The sequence below is a fragment of the Leucoraja erinacea genome, chromosome 1 (genome assembly GCF_028641065.1).
Source record: "Leucoraja erinacea ecotype New England chromosome 1, Leri_hhj_1, whole genome shotgun sequence".
NCBI lineage: Eukaryota > Metazoa > Chordata > Chondrichthyes > Rajiformes > Rajidae > Leucoraja > Leucoraja erinaceus.
In genome coordinates, this window is record NC_073377.1 from 18,588,910 (window position 1) to 18,613,235 (window position 24,326).

Below are 24,326 nucleotides of genomic sequence, written 5' to 3' on the forward strand. Positions count from 1 at the left end.
TAACTCTGATGTTGTGCTGAATGCAGAGATTTCCCTGATATTGTGCTTAATGCAACTCCCCATCTCGTCGCCCTATACCCAAATCATTCTATGCTTATGTTTAGATTTATTATTGTCACATGTCCCAAGCTAGAGTGAAAATCTTTGCGTTGTATGCTATCCAATCAAATCAGATGAAACTATACATAAATATAATCAAGCCAAAGTCAAGTATCAGAGACAGAGCAAAGGGAAAGACACAGAGTGCAGAATACAGTTCTCAGCATTGCGGCATATCAATTCCATAGACAAAATACAATGTCTGCAATGGAGAAGAGGGGAATCGGACAGTACTCCAACTTAATTGCGGGAGCCCTGGCTGAGATATATGAATTACTGTCACATACAAGAAATGTACCAGATGACTGAATGATGGTTAATGCTGTGCCTCTAGAAAGACTGCAAGGTAAAGCCTGGGAACGAAAGACCAGTGAGTCTAATATCGGTGATGGGTAAGTTACTGGAGAGGATTCTGTATATATAATGCATTTCTATACGAGTTGATTCGAGATAGTCAGCGTGGTTTTTTTCATGGGTGAATAGGTCTCACAAATTTATTTAAGTTTTTTGAAGATGTTAAACAAGAGCAAATCCATAGACATTGCCCATAGAGTCCTCAGAAAGTCCTCTGTTATGGTTCCACCTGGCAGGCTGCTCTGGGAGGTTAGATCGCATGGCATCCAGGGAAAGCTGGCTGACTGGGCACGGATTGTCTTCATAGAATGAAGCAGAGAGTGGTGGTGTAGGTTGCTTTTCAGACCCGAGTTCTGTACTTCAATTAACTTAATTTATCCGTTAGGAACTTTGGCTTCTGCAGCCATACAACAAAAAGAAACAATTTTACAAGCCACACAACCAACTCAATTCACACAGACATCCATCACAGTGAATCTCCTCCTCACTGTGATGGAAGGCAAAGTCTTGTCTCTCCCCTGCTCTCCATCTTCTCCCGATGTTAAAGCCCCCAGCGGGTGATGGTAAATCCCGCAGCCATTAAGGTCGCGCTGGTGATGTCAGGCCCCGCTCCGGTTCATTTTCAGCCCCGCCACTCGGGCGGGAGAAGCTGCCGCCACGGGAGCTCCAGAAAGCGGTCTCCCACCAGGGACCCGCGAGCTCCCGATGACATCGTCCACAGGCCTGCAGCTGGAGCCTCCGAAGCTCTGAAGTCTGGTCACAGCCACGCGCCACCACAGCTCCCCACGCTCCGAGGCCGGCCAGCCCCATGATGGTAAGTCTGCAGGCCCCGCAGGCTCCCATTCTGGCTGGAGGCCGCTCCACGGTGCTAGGCCCCAACGACAACAGGGAAAAGGTCGGGTCTCCCGTACAGGGAAAAGATTTCAAAGTTTCCCCCATCCACCCCCCGCTCCCCCGACATATACACAATTAAAAACAATATAAAAACCACAGCAAACTACACATTGAACGGGACAGAAATTTAAAAAAAGACAGAAGGACTGCAGGGGGCGCTGCCGCGAGGTGCCGCCGAAGGTACATCCTTTTATTCTGGTGACAACTGGTGTGGCTCACGGACAAGTGGCGTGACTGCAATGATTTGGATGAGAATGTGCAGAGCATGATTTGTAAAGGGCCTGTCCCACTTGGGGGTTATTTGGGCAACTGCGGAGCGTCAGTGACTGACGCCCGTAAAACCGTCAAGTTGCACGACATACACACTGACGTATGCTGTCTTGCGGGTGACACCCGGTTAGGGTTAAGGCTGTAAAATATTCTTCCTTCAATGCATGGATTTTAAACATTAATATATTAAATTTAATACAATAAAATCAATTGTGCAAATGAATAGATGTCTGAGTCGGTCGTTCCGTTTTATTTATAGATGTATTGGTCCGCTTCCAGATCAAATCACCAGGGATGGATTCAGTGAGTGTAGACTGAACTCCCCTCCCCTCTTCCCCCCTCCTGCCCCCATCCTATATATTTAAGAGGGAGTTAGATGTGGCCCTTGTGGCTATATGGATCAGGGGGTATGGAGAGAAGGCAGGTACGGGATACTGAGTTGGATGATCAGCCATGATCATATTGAATGGCGGTGCAGGCTCGAAGGGCCGAATGGCCTACTCCTGCATCTAATTTCTATGTTTCTATGTTTCTATACCCCCTTCTCCACTCCCATCTACCCTTCTCCCCTCCCCTCCCCTCTTCCCTTCCCCCCTCTTCCTTCCATCTCCCCGCTCCACTCTTCTCCCCCTAATCCACTATTCCCTCCACTCACCGGTCCCAGCCTGCGACCGGCGATCCTACACACGCTAGGGACAATTTATACAAACCTGTGCGCATTTGGATTGTGGGAGGAATTCCAAACCCTAACCCTAGCCCTAGCCTAACCTTAACCGTAACCATAACCGTAACCCTAACTCTAGGTTGATAGGCTTGGTATAAGTATAAATAGTCCCGAGCGTGTGTGGGATAGTGTGCGGGGGGTCGCTGGTTGGTGCGGACTTGATGGGCCGAAGGGCACTGTATCTCTGAACTAAATGTGATACAGGGGCCCCAGGGGTTGGACTCGAACCCCCAATGTTTTGCCTGCTCCTCATGGGAACTAAACTGTTGGCCACGAGTTGTCCCAGAGGCAGATCTCTCTTCCAATGGTCTCTCCAAACCTTCAGAGGCAGTGGGCCTTTCAACTGGGTAGAGACAATGTTGTCAATGTACCAGTGCCACCCACCTGCTCCGGCCACTGAGTCTAAATACCTACCACCCATTTTGAAGCAAGGCGAGAAGGGGCGGGGAGGTGGGGAGTGTTGTTCCCAAAGTCTGCATTTATCCCATAGTCAATGTTACTAAAATAGATGATGTGGCCTTTGTGCAATACTATTAGTGGGATCTAGCTGCCACAGGCTGGGTCCACAAATAGGGGGGCGTCGGAGAATGGGGGAAGGGAAGGAGAGGGAAGAAGGGGATGTGAAGGGAGGGGGTAGTAGATAAGGGGGAGAAGAGTGGAGCGGGGAAAAGGGAGGCATTTGTAGACCCAGCCTGTGAGCTAGCAACAGTTTAGTTCACATGGGGAGCAGGCAGAAGCTAGGGTTAGGGTTAGGGCTAGGGATAGGACTAGGGCTAGGGTTTGGGTTTCCTCCCGCACTCTAAAGGCGCACAGGTTTGTATAAATTGTCCGTAGCGTGTGTGGGATAGCATGCGGGGGATCGCTGGCCACAGGCTGGGTCCACAAATGGGGGGGGTGTCGGTGAAAGTGGGGGGGGGGGGGGGGGGGGGGGGGAGAATGGGAGAGAGGGGAAGGGGATGTGAGGGGAGGGTGGGTAGTGACGCGCAAATGGCACGTCTACGGTAACGCATGGTTACAGACGTTGACGCACTGTGACGCATAATAAATTAGCATAGGCAATGTTCGTGCGTCACCGTGCGTAACTATGCGTCACCACGCGCTACACGTACGCCGTCAGTACGTCAACGTACACCAACAGTACGTCAGCGTGCGAAAGGGATACGTCAAGCAGGTGGCGCGCAAGGATTTTGAGTACTGCAGAATCCTGGGACACCGCACGTTACCGCGCATCACTACATACGCCACCACGCGTCACGACGCACCAACCAATTTTTAGGATGTCACGTAAATGAGGCGCAAATGATGCCCAAGTGGGACTGGCCCTTAAGTTTGCAGATGACACTAAAGTAGGTGACATCACAATAATGAAGGTGGTTATCACAAATTACAGCAGGATCCTGATCAGCTGGGCAAGTGCGCTGAGCAATGGCTAATCGAGTTTAATGCAGGTATTGCATGTTGGGAAGTCACACCAGGGCATGACCTTCACAGTCGGTCCGTGGGGAGTGTGATAGAACAGTGGAATCAAGGAGTCTCTAAAAGTGGCGTCACAGATCATTGGATGTTCAAGAGGCTTTCGGTAGATTGGTCTTCATCAGCCAGGGCTTTGAGTATAGAAGTTGGGACATTATGTTACAGTTGTACAAGAAATTGGTGAACCTGCATTTGGAGTATTGAGTTCACTTTTAGTCACCCATACGAATGGACGTCATAAAGCTGGAAAGAGAGCGGAGAAGATTTACGAAGTTGTTTCGAAGACTCGAGGGCCTGAGGTATGGGGAGAGATTGGACAGGCTCCGATACTGAGGGGTGATTTTTATCAAGATGCATAAAATTATGAGCGGTATTGACAGGGTCAATACACTATTTATTTTACCCAGGGTAGACGAATCAAGAACCAATGGACATAGGTTTGAGGTGAGAGGGACAATATTTAATAGGAACACGAGAGGCATCTTTTTCCACTCAAATGGTGGTGTTTACCACTGAAGAGCTGCCAAAGGTGGAAGTTGATGCAGTTACTATAACACTTGGACAGGTACATTGATATGAAAGGTTTGGAGGGATATGGGGCAAACGCAGGCAAAGTAGACTAGCTTAGATGGGGCATCTTGGTCATCATGGATGAGTCTGGCCAAGGAGCAGTTTCCATGCTACATTGCTCTATGACTGTATGAGGTAGAGGGAAGCATGAAATATAGAATTAATCATACCAACAAACCAATTATAGTTTGTGCTCATCTCAGCACAAGTATGATTAATGAGTCCAACCCGTAAAGAGAAACACTAATAAAAGAGTTCCTCATATAGTTCTTCACCAATAGAAGCTGCAGCTATCAATGTCAGCATCATGTGCTGGAGTAGCACAATGCAACATGTAAATTCATATGATTACAGACCATTCTCATTCATCTCATCAAAGCAGCAACACACAGGCAGTTTGTCAGAATGGAAGAAGGTGAAATCAACAAGATATCATTCCAATAATTCTTCCCCCTCCCCCAACCCTCACTTAGTAAACCTTTTGAATGGAAATGGAAAACATCAGCGAGCCTTCATGTCCATGATTGATCCATGTAAAAATACAAAGAAGATAGCAATTCTGAATAAATCCATGCAGCATCAAAATCTATAATGATTAACATTTACAATTATTGGTATTTAAAAACACTATTCTCACCTCCATAATTGGACTTGAGGCCAGGACTTTCTCCTCAACATTTGTTTCACTGGCTGATCCACCCACAGTGGCGAAATAACGCATGGCGTACTTAGCAGACACCGTCTTTCCAGCTCCAGACTCCCCGCTTACGATGATTGATTGGTTCTTCTCATCTCTGAGGTGGAAAGAAATGGTATGCAACTTAAGTCTGTACCTGTGTAGGGAGGAACTGCAGATGCTGGTTTAAACCTAATTTGCCTCCTAATTGTTTGCTGTTTCTGCATATCAACTTTCAGTAAAGTATGTACAAGTACAACCAGCTCCTTCAACAACAGCTCCTTCTGAATGCTATCTGCCATGACTTTGTCCATTCATTTTACTTTTGTGCATCAGTCTTTTCCACTCGATTCGTTTATTGTCATTCAATCTGTTTCCCTGACATACATTCAAAACACACAATCAACACAATTTTTGTCCACCACAGTTTCACCCACCAAAGCAGTCTCTGACCTATTTACCCATGTTATGCTCTATCTGCCATGACTTTGTCCATTCATTTTACCTTTGTGCCGATCAGTCTTTTCCTGTGTGACTTAAGGGGTGACTTAAGGGATATGTACATCTTAAATATGTTGAAAACTATGGATATAATCTTTAAATGTTCATCTCACTGCATTCTCCTTACAGACCACTCTACCAACGAGCTTTGTATCTTAAATAAACTTTGATATATTACACAGGACTGGCTCATCAATCAATAAAATATATTGTGAATAGCTGACACTCCATCTATTGGTACCCACTTATCATAGCTTCCCAACCTGTATGTATACGAGTTGTTTAATATTAATTTCTATTGAATAACCAATCATCATTCTATACTTTGTTAATCCCAATAATTGGAACTCTAATTTAGTTTAGTAACCTCATTTATAGCCTCTTATTGAATACCTTCTCAAAGGACAATTACACAACTTCAACGGATTTGCTCTCATCTACTAGTTACAACTTCAGAAAAATACTCAATCTACTTATTAATTTCTTGATGCCCAGTTATAACTTCCTTAATAACAGATATCTGCATTTTCCCTACTTCCGATGTCAGGCTAACTCCTCCATCATTTCTTGATTTCACTTTTCCTGCCTTTTTAAAAGATGGATAATGTTTGGTATCTTCCTATTTGTAGGAGCCATTCTTGAATGTATGCAATTGTTTAACTGCACTCTTCTAAATCTGCTCTCAGATCTGTTCATTCTCCAACTCCAGGGACCAGAAAGCCCACCTCAACAACTCCAGGCGTCGCAAGGAACTAACGAGGCCTGCCACAATCGTCAAGACCTGCAGCCTACGATGTCGTTCCATAGACTCCAACTGAGTCTATCGTCCCTCCCCCAGATCTGCCGACCCCACGACTAGTTCTCTGAGCTCTACCATCAAAAGACCCCGACCCGCAGGTACCCATTCTCACAGTACTAATGCTTCCCTTGTTCTCCCCATGGGCCTACCGTGACCATCCAAACTCTAGCTGAGACACACCACATCTGCGAAGGCAATTCTCAATACAGTCAGCTGGCACTCCCTGCATCCCTTCCACGGAGTGCCAGCTGATCTAACCTTCCAGAGCAGTCTACCATGCGGAAGCAGCAGCCTACCATGCAAAACCAGTTTCATCTCAAGCTTTCCACAGTTTCTTCAGATATATCTGATCAGGTGTGGGAGATTTATCTAAACTCATATGCTGTAGGATGCCCAATACCTCCCTGATACAGGGAGAAATACAGAGCTGCCACCTTTAAGCTCCTGCTTCTTAAATCTCTTTCTTAATTGCTTAAAGTCTGCCTGCAGAATCACATCTGCAATTCAACCTTCCTTGATCAAATTGAGGGGAATTTTCACTGCGTAGAACTTGAACAGATTATACTAATTTGAACAAACGCTCCCAGGTGAGATGTTATTCTCCCTCTGGTACTAAATAAACTATTGTGTGCTTCTGGTGCTTGTAATTGAACAGATCTTTCACTGAAACCTAATCTCTCCAAAATCAAAAAAAAAAATTACTGCACCATCTAGGAAAATGCTCACGGCTCACTGGGAAAATGCTCTCAAAGCAGTGCTGAAATTTGAAAAATCAGTTCCCTAGAAATGCACCTGTATTTACCCAAACATGGGCTGAATGGGCAGACTGCCAAGTTTTCTATGATTTTATTGAATTTAATTTCTATTTTTCCAGTAATAAAATATCATAACATATTAGTAACAAACAAAAAGATTGATCCACCAAAGAGACAACCCTACAGATAAGAGGCGGACAAGAATATTTCCCGCAGTTTCTGCAGGGTGTTGTGATAACTCATGGGATAGCAGTCTATCAGTGACTGGGGCGGAGAGAACTACATCAAAAGCATGATGAACCGCAAGAGGCAGATATTCATCCTGCATACATATAAACCTGCACACATGTAGCATGCAAAGCTTCACACCAGGTAATGCAAACAAAAAAACAAGTTGGGAAACAAGATGATATCATACAGGTGTAGGAAAGAACTGCAGATGCTGGTTTAAATCGAAAGTAGACACAAAATGCAGGAGTAACTCAGCGGGACAGGCAGCGTCTCTGGAGAGAAGGAATGGGTGACATTTCGGGTCGAGAACCATTTCTTCTCTCCAAGTCGGAAGGGGGCGCTGTTGAGTATGGCAGCCCTGCCTGCAGCTGTTGGTCCTTTCATTCTTTTTTTAATTTTTTAGTCTGTCAAAAAGTTTTGTTTTGGAGGTCTTTTAGTCTTTTTATGTGTGGGGGATGGGGGGTGGGGGGGGGGGGGGGGGGGAAGGGGGGGGTTTTTCCCGGTCACTACCTGGTTGAGGATGCGTCTGTCCTCCGAGCCGCATCTTCGCCCCTTCCTTGCGGCCTACCATCTGGATTGGCGCGGCCTTTCCTGCCAGAGACCGACGAGAGCTTCAGCTTCAGCAGCGGCGCAGTACTGTAGTGCCATCACGGAGCAGGTAATGTCTTACTGAGGTTCGCCGTGTTGGAGCACCGGAGTGCTGGGAGTGCCGACTCTAACATCGTGGAGCTGTGGAATGCGGAGCTTCCAGCTGCGGGCGGCGCTGACTTTAACATCACGGAGCCTGGGATTTTCCGCCGAGGATTGCCGTGTGGACTTAGTGAGCCGCGGTCTCCAGTAGGAAGCGGCTGGTTCGGAACTCCAAGCCACTGAGAGTGCTGTGAGGAGTTCCATCATCCGACGAGGGGGCCTGAACATCGGGCCGCCGTTGCGGCGAATGCAGAGGCCTCAATAGGCCCCGACCACAGGTGAACACAGAGGAAGATGACTGGACATTTATTGCCTTCCCTCACAGTGGGAAACGGTGATTCCGCTGTGTGGGGACGTTCATGTTAAATTCTATCGTGTGTTGTGTTCTTTTTATTTGTATAGCTGTATGGTATAGTGTCTCCGAGGATCCTCCAGTGCTTCTACGCAGCGGCGGTGGAAAGCATCTTGGCGGGAACTTACCATCTGGTTCGGGCCGCCGCTCTGCCAAGGACAAGAAGGCTCTGCAGAGAGTAGTGCGTTCGGCCGAACGCAATGCTCACCCCCCTGCAGGAACTATACAACAGGAGGTGCAACTCCAGAGCTCATGAGAGATCTTCCACCCCTGCAACCCCGACCACAGTTGCCATGCAACAGAGAGGAGAAGATGACTGAACATTTATGTAAACGCCTTTCTCACCAGACTAACTGTACAAACGGTGATTATTTATTATGTGTGTGTGTGTTATGATTCATGTTATAAATTTGTTTGGTTGTTTTGTTGTTCCGCGAGCATTGCCACTTTCATTTCACTGCACATCTCGTATGTGTATGTGACAAATAAACTTGACTTGACTGTATGGTAACCCCCCAAATCTCACTGTACCAATTGTCCCGCTGATTTACTCCAGCATTTTGTGTCTACCTTTAATATTATACAGTAACAGGCAAACAACAGACAGAGTGATACATGTGCATAAGCCTTTGAAGGTAGCAGGATACAGAACAAACATTAAAATTAAGACACAAGAAACTGCAGGTGCTGTAATCTGGAACAAAATGCACAGTGCTGGAAGAACTCTGCCGGTCAGGCACCAGCTGCAGAGCAAAGGGATATTTGATGTCTTGGGTCAAGTCAGTCCTGACCCAAAGTCCTTTTGACTACACAAATGTTGCCTGATTCGCTCCAGCAGTATCTTTTTTTTTAACAAAAGTGTTGAATGGGCTTCCTGGACCATCAATATCAAAAATAATGTCAGAGAGGAAAGTAGTTCAGTTTAGTTTAACTGAAACACCTGAAGGAGATCTACACAGTCACAGGGCAGATGTGCAAACTTGACTCAGACAGCTCCTGAGGTTGCGATCATACCTGGATCTCCGGTGCTGTGGGGCAGCAGCTCTATGAGCTGCACCACTGTGAGAAGGTAGCAGTAGTCGAGCATTATTGAATGTTTATTTTAAAATAATGGGTAAGCTGCAATTCTTTTGCAGTTTAACCACACCTGGAATATTGTGTACAGTTTTGATCTCCCAATCTGAGGAAAGACATTCTTGCCATAGAGGGAGTACAGAGAAGGTTCACCAGACTGATTCCTGGGATGTCAGGACTTTCATATAGAAACATAGAAACATAGAAATTAGGTGCAGGAGTAGGCCATTCGGCCCTTCGAGCCTGCACCACCATTCAATATGATCATGGCTGATCATCCAACTCAGTATCCCGTACCTGCCTTCTCTCCATACCCCCTGATCCCCTTAGCCACAAGGGCCACATCTAACTCCCTCTTAAATATAGCCAATGAACTGGCCTCAACTACCCTCTGTGGCAGAGAGTTCCAGAGATTCACCACTCTCTGTGTGAAAAAAAGTTCTTCTCATCTCGGTTTTAAAGGATTTCCCCCTTATCCTTAAGCTGTGACCCCTTGTCCTGGACTTCCCTAACATCGGGAACAATCTTCCAGCATCTAGCCTGTCCAACCCCTTAAGAATTTTGTAAGTTTCTATAAGATCCCCTCTCAATCTCCTAAATTCTAGAGAGTATAAACCAAGTCTATCCAGTCTTTCTTCATAAGACAGTCCTGACATCCCAGGAATCAGTCTGGTGAACCATCTCTGCACTCCCCAAATGTGGCCAAACAAAATCCTATAAAGCTGCATCATGACTTCCTGACACTTATACACAATGCCCTGACCTATAAAAGTAAACATGGATCACTGTGAAACTCCACTGGTCACAGACATGCAGCCTAAATATTATTCTGCCACCACAACCCACTGTCTTTTATCAGAAAGCTAGTTCTGAACCTTTATGACCAAGTCGCTGCTAATACCCTGCATCTTCTGGATCTACCATGGGGGACATCTATGTAGACAACATCTAGCACCCTACCCTTATCGATCATCTTCATCACCTCCCCAAAAACACATTCAAGTTAGTAAGATAAAACCTGCCATGTACAAAGCCATTCTGATTATCCTTAAAATGCCATTAGGGAGCAATATGACAAATGGGACTAAATCCTAAACCGAAGAATCCTCTCCAATATTTTCCCTACCACTGCCATGTGGCGCATCAGCCTATAATTCCCTGGATTTTCTCGACTTCCCTTCTTAAATAAAGAAACAATATCAGCTACTCTCCAGTTCTCTGGGACCTCACCTGTGGCTAGAGAAGATGCAAAGATCTTCGTCAAGGATTCTGCAATCTTCTCTCTTGTCTCTTTCAATAACCAATGAATGTTTAGAGGAAACCAACAACCTATTCTATAAAGTGAAATGAAATAGAAAAGGGAAAAGAAAAGTCTCCAGACACCTTCACATAACTGTAATAACATCTGTACCTTCCAATCAAATATCAATTCATAACATTTTATTTTCTTTCGATCTATTAGTTTTAAGTAACTTTGTTTTCAGATATTAGATTTGAACTTAATTTTATTTGGCAAAAAAAGAAAAGTATCCTGGATTGTGGACTAAATTGGTACATGTGACAATATACCGACCTTGAAACCTCGAAGAAAAGCATCCATTGTGCAAAATCCATTTGGAAAAAAAGATTTAATAATGTTCCTCCAACAAAGGAACTAATCAGCCCATCACGTCTTTGCTGTCTCTCAGAGCAGTCACATCAATGCCATTTCCCCATTTAGTCCCCTGCAACCTCTTCTCTTTCTCACTTGCCAATCAAACCCCAACTAATTATCGAGCAGCATCGTCTTCAGAGCTGATCGCCGTCTGCCCTGAAATTACACAGCCTTCCTCCAATCTTTAAGCACTCCATCAGATTCACCCCATCCCATTCCATATTTTGCTCTGATATTGGTTTAATAATAAATATGTGCCAAAATGCTATATCGTATCCTTCGGTTTTCCTCTTGTGGTAGAGCTCCTGCCTCACAGCAACAGAGACCCGGGTTCAATTCTGATCGTGAGTGCTATCTGTGTGGAGTTTGCATGTTCTTCATGACCATGTGAATTTCCTCCAGGTGCTAATTTCCTCCCACAACACACACAGATGTGGTGATTTGTGAGTTAATTAGCCTCAGTAAATTGCCCCGAATGTGTCGGGAATGGATGCGAAAGAATACCATGGAAATAGTGCGAGTGGATGATCCATGATCAGTGTGGAACTCAGTGGGCTGAAGGGCTTGTTTCCATGCTGTATCTTTAAATCTATCAAATAATGCAAAAGAACCTTTCACATCTGCACACAGGCAAAAGGGTCTTCAATTTTGTTCCCATTTCAAAATACCGTAGTGCTCCCACTGCAATTATCCCTTCATTGTTCTGCAGCTGAACTAGAATCTTTTAATGCCAGGTAAGTGTACTAAGAATGACACCTTGGTTTACAAATGCAACATTAATTTTTACAGTACTGAGTGCAGAACATGCAGTACAGAAGCTAGGAATTTTGCCAACTAGTGATTAAATAATAAATGAAGTCCAGTAAGGTCAGGCCTGTAGGAATTAATGCTATTAATACAACAAAAATACTAAAATAAATCACTACTGCATTTAACTCAGTTGAGCTGGCTGTGAAAAACATAAACAGAAGAAAATCCCACTGCAGTTTACGGGGTATCCATGGATGGTCACTCAGCAAACATGGTTCAGATTGGAGTGGTGACAGTGGACGTCTAAATAGGCTTGGGATCCATGGATCGGTACAGAATATAATCAAAACGCCACATTTGACAGATGGGTATTTTATGAAGGGGTCAGGAACAAAAGGGTGTAGAAGTTATACCACCATGTAAAATGTATTTAGCTTATTAGTTTATTGTCACGTGGTACAGTGAAAAGCTTTTGTTGCATGCTAACCAGTCCGCAGAAAGACAATACAAGATTACAATCAAGCCATTCCCAGTGTACAGATACATAAGGGAATTACGTTTTGTGCAAAGTAAAGCCAGTAAAGTCTGCTGAAAGGTAGACTGAGGGTCACCAATGTGGTAGATAGTAGTTCAGGAATGCTCTCTGGTTGTAGTAGGATGGTTCAGTTGCCTGATAACAGCTGGGATGAAACTGTCCCTGAATTCTGAAGGTGTGCGTTATCACACTTCTATACCTTTTGCCTGATGGGAGAGGGGAGAAAAGGGAGTGGTCATGGTGTGACTCATCCTTGATTATGCTGCTGGACTTGCTGAGACAGCGCGAGGAGCCAATGGAAGGGAGGTTGGTTTGTGTGATGGTCTGGGCTGCGTCCACAATTAACTTTAATTTCCTGCGGTCTTGAATGGAGCTGTTCCCAAACCAAGCCATGTAAACAGCCCTGTTGACACACAGATGAAATGTTGGACCAGAAGCCACAGGAGCCAATCGGACCATCGAGTCAGCTCCATCATGGCCGATCTTTTTTTCCCCTCTCAATCCCATTTTCCTGCCTTCTCCCCATAACCTTTTATGCCTTCACCAACAAAGAACCTATCAATCTTTGCTTTAAAAATACCCGTTGACTTGGCCTCCATACTCTTCTGCGGCATGGGTATGTGGTACCCGAATGTGGACCATTTAATGTTTATACCATTGGGTTGGAAACTAATAGGTGAATATGCAGTTGTTCTTTTAATTTGCGTTTGGTCTCATTGTGGCAGTCGAGGAGGCCAAGAAGAGACAACTTACCATGTGAACGGAAGGGAAAGTTATAATAACAGTTAACCAGGACCCCAAGATGGCTGTGGCAGAGTGCTCTGCAAAATAATTGTCTAATCTGTGCTTGGTCTTGCTGATAGAGAGGAGGCCACATTGCAAGTACCAAATGCAGAAGAAATCATTGGAGGAGGTGCACGTGAACCTCTGCCTCACTTGGAACGTCCGTTTAAGTCCCTGGATGGTGGTGAGGAGGTGGTGTAGGGACAAGTGTGGCACCTCCTACAATTGCAGGCAAAAGTATCAGGGGGGCAGGGAAGGTGGATAAAGAGGAATAAGCAGAACAGAGAATCATGGAGACAGGGGTTCCTGAAGAAAACATAAAAAGACAGTGAGAGGAAGATATGATTGGAGGTGGGATTCCCATTGCAGCTGGGCAAAGCACAGATAGAAGCATATGAGTGACATAGATAGGGTAGATAGTCATGGTCTTTTACCAAAGGTATGGGAATCCAAAATCTAGGTATAGGTTTAAGTTGTGAAGAAAAGTATTTAAAGAAGATCTGGAGAAAAGGTTATTCACACACAGGACAGTGAATATATGAAACGTTGTTTAAGTGTCTACAAAGCAGTTGGACGAGCGTATTGATAGGAAAAGGAGAGACGGATATTGGCCAAATGCACAAAATATAAGATTAGAGTAGATCAGCATCTCAGGCAGCATGGACGAGTCAGGTGGAAGGGCTTGTTTCCTTGTGGTATAACTATGACACTATAGTGTGTTTGCAGATATCACAAAAATAAGTTTTCTGTCGATAATGAGGAAGGTTGTCCAAGGCTATAGCAGGATATGGATTTGCTAAATGAGCATGGGCTGATGGAATTTAATCCAACAGGTGCAAGTTGTTGCATTTTGGGAAATCAAATAGGGGTAGGACATGGTGGAGCACCAAGGAATGTCAATGTTCCAACTTTACAAAACACTGCTTAGGGTGTACTTGGAGGAAGTTGTATAGTTCTGATTACCACCCTACACAAAGGATGCTTGCATTGGAGAAAATGCCCGAGAGATTCAACAGGATATTGTTTTTAGTGGAGGACTTCGAAGTTTCAAGTGGTATTCAAACTGGTGACTAATAGAAGATTGTTGGGCAGAAACAACAGGTTTCCTTGGATACAATAGCTTAGCTTCACTGACATTTAAAGAAGTCTGGAGTCAATGTTGAAGACCCCTAATGACACTCTTTTCTCCAGTATACCACTGTGCTGAATCCTCTGATATCAGGACAATTTGGCCCAGGGATTGGAATGGAGAATTTTCTTGAATTACAGACTGAGCAAGGAGAAATTATATTGTGAAATAAGAAATTTGCACGGAAATAAATATTTTTTTATCCATCTTTTGAAATAGTCGGTCACTATATAATGATCTGGGAGTGAATGTGAAGCTCAACAATATTGGCATTAGTAAATAGTTAATATTATAGAAATGAGTGGGACGAAAGGCACTACCACCCCAGGACCCTACTGACTTGCTGCCAAAGATATTGAAGGAAGCACATTGAAGGTTTATTCTACCTTCGGAAGGAAGATATAAGAGGCATGAGGTCAGTTTGTCCTAGTCCAACTACATTGACACCACAGCTACGAAAGCTCATCATTGCCTCCATTTCCTCAGAAGACCATGGAAATTCTGTGGTCTCCAATTATTCCTACCAATTTCTACAGAAAGCATCCTATCAGGATGCATCACAGCTTGGTTTGGCAACTGCTTTGCCCAAGACTGCAAGAAATTGCAGAGAGTTATGGATGCTGCTCAGTCCACCATACAAATCAGTCTTCCCCGACTGCCATTCCACCCCACCCCATGCCCTTTCATCAACACTTGATGCTGTTTCAGAAAGGTAATCAAGAACCACTCACACTTCAGTCATTCCCTCTTCTCCCCTCTCCCGTCAGGTGGAAGGTAGCACACGATTCAAGGGCTGCTTCTTCCTCACGATTATCACACTTGGACGGATCTCTCATGAGCTAATGATGTATTCCTGATCTCCCAATCAACCTCTTTGTGGTCCTTGTACTTTTCTTTTAATATTTATTTTTCCTGTAGCTCTATATTCAGCAACCTGTTTCCTGTCTGATTTTGCACTACCTGTTCTACTTGTGTATGGTTTGATTGCACTGAAATTATATGATTTTTCTGGATCGCATGCAAAACTATTTTTAATTGTGTCTTGGTACATGATAAACCAAAATCAATACCTTAGACTTGATCAAGAGCTGCTGGCAGAGATACTTGTATCATCAATATTCACAAATGAGGTGTCAGAAGATTGCAGGATGGCTAATGGTGTGCCTTTAATTCAGAAAGGTTGCAAGGAAAAGTCTGGGAACTATAAACTGGTGAGCTGAACATCGATGGTGGGCAATGTATTCTGGTAGATGCGATCTTCATGCATTTAGAAAGGCAAGAACTGATGAGGATTACATAGCATGACTTTGTGCATGGGAGATCATGCCTCGTGAATTTGATTTGGGTTTTTGAATAGGCGGCTAAGAAGGTAGATGCATAGTCATACAGCAAGAAAACAGGACCTATGGCCTAACTCCTCCACGCCAACCATGATGCCCATATACACTAGTTACATTTCCCCACATTTGACCAATATCCCTCTTCCCAAGTGTGGTAAAGACACAAATAATTGCAGATGCTGAAATTCTAGAGTAACTCAGCTGGTCAATCTGCATCTCTGAAGGGAATGGACAGGCAAAGTTTTGGGTCGGGATCCTTCTTCAGGCTGATTGTAGTAGAGTGAAGAAAGTTGGCAATGAGGTGGGGGCAGGACAAAGGTGTGTGTGGGAGGTGGGTGTTCCTTAACATTGGAGAATTCAATGCTCACACCATTGGGTTGTGGGCTGCCCAAGTGAAATAAAAGGTGCTGCTCCCTGCATGGACCGACTCTGGCAATGGAGGATAGAAAGATCAGCATGGGAATGGGGGAGGAGGTAAAACGGTTGGCGACTGGAAGAACCACCAAGTCTTGGAGGACCAAGTGCAAGTGTTCAGCGAAACAGTTGCCTAGTCTATGCTTGGTCTCGCTGATGTAAAGAGAAGCCACATTGTGCGAACCTAGTGCATGCGATGAGGTCGACATGTGGTTTAACAAGGCCATTGAGATTGTCCTTGATGTGGTAAGTTGCTGTTGAAGATGTGGAATCCAAGGCAAGCTATCCAATGGGATACAAATTTGGTTCAATGACAGGATACAAAAGGTGATGGCAAAGGGTTATTTTTTGAACTGGTAGCCTGCAACAATAGACAATAGGTACAGGAGTAGGGCATGCTGCCCTTCAAGCCAGCACCGCCATTCAATGTGATCATGGCTGATCATCCACAATCAGTACCCCGTTCCTGCCTTCTCCCCATATCCCCTGACTCCACTATCTTCAAGAGCCCTATCTAGGTCTCTCTTGAAAGTTTCCAGAGAACTGGTCTCCACCGCCCTCTGAGGCAGAGAATTCCACAGACTCCCAACTCGAGTGGTATGCCAAGAGGGATCAGTGCTAGGCCCATTGCTGTACATGATTTATATTAGCGATTTGCATGAGGATATAGAATGAATGTAGGCCTATCGAACGTCGATGCTTTTTAGTGACATTTGTAGCTGGAGACAAGATGTCAAGTATCTGGACAGGCTTTGGGAGGATATTCTGACGAGAAAGATTACGGGAATTACAGGACAAAAAAGCACAGTGAATGAAAGCTATATGGTCAACAGCTGGTCAGTAAATGTGAGAAAACAAAGTTGAAGCACACAGAGCCCACCTGAGCACAGATCAAATAATTAAGAATTAACTACAGATGTTAGAATCATGAGCAAAACACAAAATACTTCTTCAATCTCAGTCTGAAAAAGGATCCCAACACAAAACATTGCCTACACATTTCCCTCCACATATGCTGTCTATGATGCTGGTGCGAATGTTAAATGGGTAAAAGAAACACATTCTTGTCTGGATAGGGGAGTGGAAACGTGATCTTCAGGATCTTACAAGTAAATGAGCAATCAGATGTTATCAAAAGAAAATGTTCAGCATGTTCCCCACAAAATCACCCACCATCTTAACCTGGAAGAAATATCTCTGCTCTTTCTGGAAGAATCATTGCTAGATCTAACTTCTTGAATTCTCTGCCTAACTGCATTGAAAAGCACAGCAATGCCTTTACTTCATCAGAAGAACAATGAGATTCTGCAGGTCCCCAACAACTCTTACCAATTTCTATAGATGCACCTTATTGATGCATTTGTTTGAAACATAGAAAATAGGTGCAGGATTAGGCCATTCGGCCTTTTGGTATGGTAACTGCTCAGCCCAAGACTGCAGAGACTGCAGTGAGTTTTGGGTGCAGCCCAGTCCATCACACAAACCAGCCTCCACCAATTCCAAATGTTCAAGTGAGTCGCCAGCCACCACTTTCATGCGAAAAATATGGTAGGCAAAAATGTTAGCTTTGCCAATGTTGCTGAAAAACAAATTATGCTATGTCAATGGTAGCTTTAAATCTGATGGTTGTTGATAGTCTAAGGCACCAACCAAAATAGTGATATGCAGTCGTTTGGTCACAGATTCGCCATTATCTGATTGAATATGGAGTAGAGCTCAGAGACAACAGAACCTACTCCCTTATCAGTGTTCCTATGTTTTCATTGTGATTACGTTTAATTTGTGATGTTAAAACTATTTTACAAAGACAATGCTCTTACAAACTTGACATTTTCAGTGTGCAAATGATAAAATTGGTAAAAATTGACCATGTTTAGCAACTGGTTTCGTGGATTTATCCTGATAAAGAAAATATTGTAGATGCAACTTGACTATTGAATTTTTTTTCACTTGTTCCAACTGACTGAATTCTGACAGATAGCTTTTGTGAACAGTTCTTACAGTTCAAAGGAGATGCATCATAGAGAAAGGTCTTTTGTTGAATTCAGGAGAATGAAAGCTCCTGAATCCAAAGAACAGATCCAAAAAAAAACATTGTATTTATTTGGTGTCTTTAATGTAATATAATATCCCAAGGCATTTCAATGGAGTATTATCAAACAAATTCTGATACTGACCCACGCATTGAAATATCAGGGCGAACACAGTCTGATTGAAGTGATAGCCTTCAAGAAGGAGAACTATAAAGGAAAATCTGTACTTTGTGGCCCCAGCACCTGAAGGCAGAGCTGCTTATGGCGGAGCACTTAAAATTGGGGAAAACAAATGCAATCTGAGTGGCTGCTTTGTGGATTACTTCAATCCATCAGGAAAAACACAAAACCTCCACTTTTTCTGAAATTTAGACCGTTACGCTATTTTCACTAACTTCTGACAACAGCCTCTTCCAATACTTCACCAAAGTCTAACTTAACCTCAAGATACACATTCCGGGTTGATATGTTACGTCCTTCGGGGGGTCAACAATGAATTTAACTGTTTCAGATAACCAATCTTTCCTGGCTGTGTTAGAATTGGCCTGTGAATGGTCACCAACCTGTAATGTCAGCTCGCTTTTACTCTCCTCATATGCTGCCTGATTGCCTGCATATTTCAGCATTATCTCTTGTCGTATATCCAGTATCTGCAATGATGTGTAACTTATAGCATTGTTTTTTCCCTACTCACATCATTCTTCTACTTTTATTTATGTCTTGTCATCTGCAATTAACAAGCTTTCACCACCATCTTTCAGCTGAGACCACCATTTGCAATAGTCTCTTTGGTCTCCACCCTATCACAAACCTTTGACCTCTCCAAGATTATCCTTTTCCCTTTAACATAAAATGTTATTTTTCTAACTTTTCCTCATCCTGACAGAAGGTTATCAACCTGTAACATTAATTCAGTTTGCCTCAAGAGTGGCTACAATAGACAATAGGTGCAGGAGTAGGCCATTCGGCCCTTTGATCCAGCACCGCCATTCAATGTGATCATGGCTGATCATCCCCAATCAGTATCCCGTTCCTGCCTTCTCCCCATATCCCCTGACTCCGCTATTTTTAAGAGCCTTATCTAGCTCTCTCTTGAAAGCATCCATAGAACCTGCCTCCACCGCCCTCTGAGGCAGAGAATTCCACAGACTCATCACTGTGAGAAAAAAGTGTTTCCTCGTCTCCGTTCTAAATGGCTTATTCCTTATTGTTAAACTGTGGCCCCTGGTTCTGGACTCCCCCCCAACATCGGGAACATGTTTCCTGCCTCTAGCGTGTCCAAACTCTTAACAATCTTATATGTTTCAATGAGAATCCCTCTCATCCTTCTAAACTGTAGAGTGTACAAGCCCAGCTGCTCCATTCTCTCAGCATATGACAGTCCCGCCATCCCGGGAATTAACCGTGTAAACCTACACTGCACTCCCTCAATAGTAAGAATGTCCTTCCTCAAATTAGGGGACCAAAACGACACACAATATACTACAATATACTACAGCTCTGTACAACTGCAGAAGGACTTCTTTGCTCCTGTTCTGTTGTGTTTTTACTACATATTTCCAACCTCTGCAGCATTTTTTTGCTTTTCAAATAAAACCTGGGGTACAAAGAGAGCTTAAGAGCATTGATATGACAGTGTTTTTCCCCATTGTTTGATTTGTAATAGCTTGTTTGTCCATGTCAGATATATTCAGAAACATTAATATTTTGTCATGCTTTAGCAGCAATCTAGCAACAATATTTTCGAAACTTCATCAGAATTCCTGGGTTTTCTATGTTAAAATAAATTTGTAAAAACAAATTTTACTCTGCTACTAAGGTGGTGCTGCATTTAATTTTGCCAGTAGAAACAAAGAACTGCAGATGCTGGTTTATACCAAAGATAGACACAAAGTCCTGGAGTAACTGTACGGAGTTTGTATCTTCTCTCTGTGACCACATGGGGTTTCCTCCGGGTGCTCTGGCTTCCTCCCACATTCCAGGCTTGTAGCTTAAGTTGTAAATTGTCTAGTGGGTAGGATGGTGCTAGTGTACAGGATGATCACTGGTCAGTGTGGACACAGTAAGCTGAAGCACTTGTTTCCGTGCTGTATCTCTAAGGTCTGAACTAAAGTCTAAGTCAGGTACCATCTCTGGAAGAAGAAGATGGGTGACGTTATGAGTTGGGACCCTTCTTCATACTTGTCTATATGAGCTCTTTTATTCTTGTGGGTGACTGCAAGATCAGTTGGAAATTAGTTTTTTGGTGCATTCAGACATTTACTTGTACCGTATATGTCTCATACTGTGGGCACCATAACAGGGCTGCTTTTACAAGCTGCCTTAAGATGCTCTGTGCTGGACTCTCCACTTGAACCCTCATACGGGATGCCAAACAGGGACTCTCAGGCTATGCCTCTGTGTTCAGAAAGGTAAAAAAAATAATGCCTAACACGTGTCTTTATATCCAAATGGCAACAGTTTGTTAAGTACCACATTGAGATTTGATCCAGTTATTTTTCTGCATTTTTGGCCAGAATCTCAATATGCTCCACACAGTAACCAAGGAAGAATCGGGCACACAAGAGGTGCATTATACAATTTGGCCGCAAACCTTTTTGGTCTCCAGCTGAGTATTTTGTACCCTCTGGGTTCATTTTTATTTGGTTTAGATTGTTTATTTTGCTCATAACAAACAAAGAGTTATTACCAAGTTCATTCAATCTTGTGTTGTGGTCATTAGTTACCATAAACAGTTGCAAACAAGAAACCATCCTATTCAGCTGTTTGAACTGATTTAACCGAGGACTAGAAAAGAGCACCAGACATGGCCCAGCTCACCAGGCCTGGAAATGATGTGGAAAAGATTAGGGAGGCATTGGTTGTCGGGGATAAGGGGTGTAATAAAACATAGCACAGGAACTTAGCGTAGTCCCACAGCCTCTGTGCCAAACATGAAGTCAAGTTAAACTGATCTCATCTGCCTATACATGATCCACATCCCTACAATAATTATAGGCAGCATGGAGTAAATGAGGTGCTTGAGGAGTATAAAGAATGTAAAAAGAATCTTAAGAAAGAAATTAGAAAAGCTAAAAGAAGATATGAGGAAATTGATGAGGGTAAAGCAATGGATGTTATATATATGGACTTCAGTAAGGCCTTTGACAAGGTTCCTCACGGAAGGTTGGTTAAGAAGGTTCAATTGTTGGGTATTAATGGTGGAGTAGCAAGATGGATTCAACAGTGGCTGAATGGGAGATCCCAGAGAGTAATGGTGGATGGTTGTTTGTCAGGTTGGAAGCCAGTGACTAGTGGGGTGCCACAGGGATCTGTGTTGGGTCCACTGTTGTTTGTCATGTACATCAATGATCTGGATGATGGTGTGGTAAATTGGATTAGTAAGTATGCCGATGATACTAAGATAGGAGGGGTTGTGGATAATGAAATAGATTTTCAAAGTCTACAGAGAGATTTATGCCAGTTGGAAGAGTGGGCTGAAAGATGGCAGATGGAGTTTAATGCTGATAAGTGTGAGGTGCTACATCTTGGCAGGACAAATCAAAATAGGAAGTACATGGTAAATGGTAGAGAATTGAAGAATGCAGGTGAACAGAGGGATCTGGGAATAACTATGCACAGTTCCCTGAAAGTGGAATCTCATGTAGATAGGGTGGTAAAGAAAGCTTTTGGTGTGTTGGCCTTTATAAATCAGAGCATTGAGTATAGAAGTTGGGATGTAATGTTAAAATTGTACAAGGCATTGGTGAGGCCAATTCTGGAGTATGGGGTACAATTTTGGTCGCCTAATTATAGGAAGGATGTCAACAAAATAGAGAGAGTACAGAGGAGATTTACTAGAATGTTGCCTGGGTTTCAGCAACTAAGTTACAGAGAAAGGTTGAACAAGTTAGGGCTTTATTCTTTGGAGTGCAGAAGGTTAAGGGGGGACTTGATAGAGGACTTTAAAATGATGAGAGGGATAGACAGAGTTGACGTGGATAAGCTTTTCCCACTGAGAGTAGGAAAGATTCAAACAAGGGGACATGACTTGAGAATTAAGGGACAGAAGTTTAGGGGTAACATGAGGGGGAACTTCTTTACTCAGAGAGTGGTAGCTGTGTGGAATGAGTTTCCAGTGAAGGTGGTGGAGGCAGGTTCGTTTTTATTATTTAAAAATAAATTGGATAGTTATATGGACGGGAAAGGAATGGAGGGTTATGGTCTGAGCGCAGGTATATGGGACTAGGGGAGAATACGTGTTCGGCACGGACTAGAAGGGTCGAGATGGCCTGTTTCCGTGCTGTAATTGTTATATGGTTATATGGTTAATATCCATGTACCATCTACAAGCATCTTAAATACCACTATCACATCTGCCTCCACCAGCACCCCTGGCAATGCTCTCCAGCTCCCACTTCTGTGTAAAAATGTTGCCTGGCACATCTCCGTTAAAATTTCCCCCTCCCATCTCCAATGAGCTACTTAATGATAGAAATCAGTCGCTGTTGCTGAAGAGGGCATGACTTCAGCAAGGACGAGACTCACTTATGATGAACCCTCAGCCCTACCCAACGCACAGCTTGGCAACATTCATTTCCAGACTCATGCATGAGGGAATATAACTGCTGGGGAAGGGGGTGGAATGCAAAGTGCAAAATGTACTAATGGTCTTTTAACACAGCAATGCCTTGAGCAGAAGCAACAACTACAAAAGAAAATGGACAAAAAAAAAGTACTTGTGTGTTTAAGTATTGAAGGCTACTCTACTTTTTTAATCATTAAGGTTTCAGGGCATCAATCATATGTTCATCCATGTTGAACAATTTAAGGCAGCCCTGATTACAACCTGCAGGATTTAACTGAATCTGATTCCCTTCTATTGGTTCGTACTCTTTTCAAAACGCATGCCATCTCCCAGATCACTCTGGCCTTCAGGCATTTATTTTCTGCCTCCAATGAAATAAAAGATTTATGTCAAGTTTATTGCAGAATGAAGCCTCCAGACAAATCACTGTGCCAGTTCCATTACAGTTAATCTGCTTTGAACCAGTACCTCTAATGAATTTACTATGTAGTTCTATTTGATAAGCTGCACTTCAAATGTAAGCTTACTGAGCCCAATCTGTAAAAGTACAACAATCCTTAATAGATGTACATCTCAAACAATGCAAGCTATTAACTGTTTGACCCTATAAGTTGATGAACTATAATAAAAGTATGCAAAAAATTGGAAACATTGGGGGAAAAAAACAAGCAAAACTTCATGTACAATTGGGTTTAATGCCTTCACAGAATAGGAACGAAGAGAAAGGAATAATGAGAAGGATTCTACCACCATGCTATGCATAGAAACATAGACAATAGGTGCAGGAGTAGGCCATTCGGCTCTTCGAGCCTGCACCGCCATTCAATATGATCATGGCTGATCATCCAACTCGGTATCCTGTACCTGCCTTCTCTCCATACCTCCTGATCCCTTTAGCCCCAAGGGCCACATCTACCTCCCTCTTAAATATAGCCAATGAACTGGCCTCAACTACATTCTGTGGCAGAGAATTCCAGAGATTCACCACTCTCTGTCTCATCTCGGTCCTAAATAATTTCCCCTTTAACCTTAAACTGTGACCCCTTGTCCTGGACTTTCCCAACATCGGGAACAATCTTCCTGCATCTAGCCTGTCCAACCCCTTAAGAATTTTGTAAGTTTCTATAAGATCCCCACAGTTCAAGGGTTAAATGGATATTGTGTGTTACATCTGATGCAGGAACCTGAAGTTAATGGGGGTGAGAGAGAATAGATTGCAGAGAATAAGAGGGATAATGGGACGTAGGATTACTCTGAAAGTCAGCATGAACTCAAGTGGGCCGAGTGGCCATTTATGTCACAAGAAAATAAGAATAAATAGGATGTTATTTTTGGATCTCCATCTCATTAGGATCTTTGGAATTCCCTTCATTAGTTGCTGGGACCATTTCTGGAACCTGCTATCCAACCGTGGGAGCATCTTCCACCAGAAGAAATGCACCAATATAAGGGGGTAGCTCACCAGCACCTTCTCAAAAGCAGTGAGGGATTGACAACATATTTGGATCTTGCTAATAACACTCACATCCCCGAAAGCGGATTATTGCTTAATTTTAATCCATTTTCCGCATTTCTAATAAAGTCCATTTTTAGATTCCAGGACATTCTTGCTATCAAGGGAGTGCAGCTTAGGTTCGGGAGATTAATTCCCGGGACGGC

The 24,326-nt window shown here is 43.5% G+C and overlaps 1 protein-coding gene across 1 annotated transcript in view; it reads right to left on the reverse strand.

Annotated features, from left to right (window-relative positions):
* Positions 1–24,326, reverse strand: part of myo5b (myosin VB) — a 244,990-nt gene that overhangs the window by 122,546 nt on the left and 98,118 nt on the right. The window contains exon 5 of the mRNA XM_055660264.1: positions 5,022–5,178. Coding sequence (XP_055516239.1) covers positions 5,022–5,178 — 157 coding nt within the window. The remainder of the gene's footprint in view (positions 1–5,021; positions 5,179–24,326) is intronic.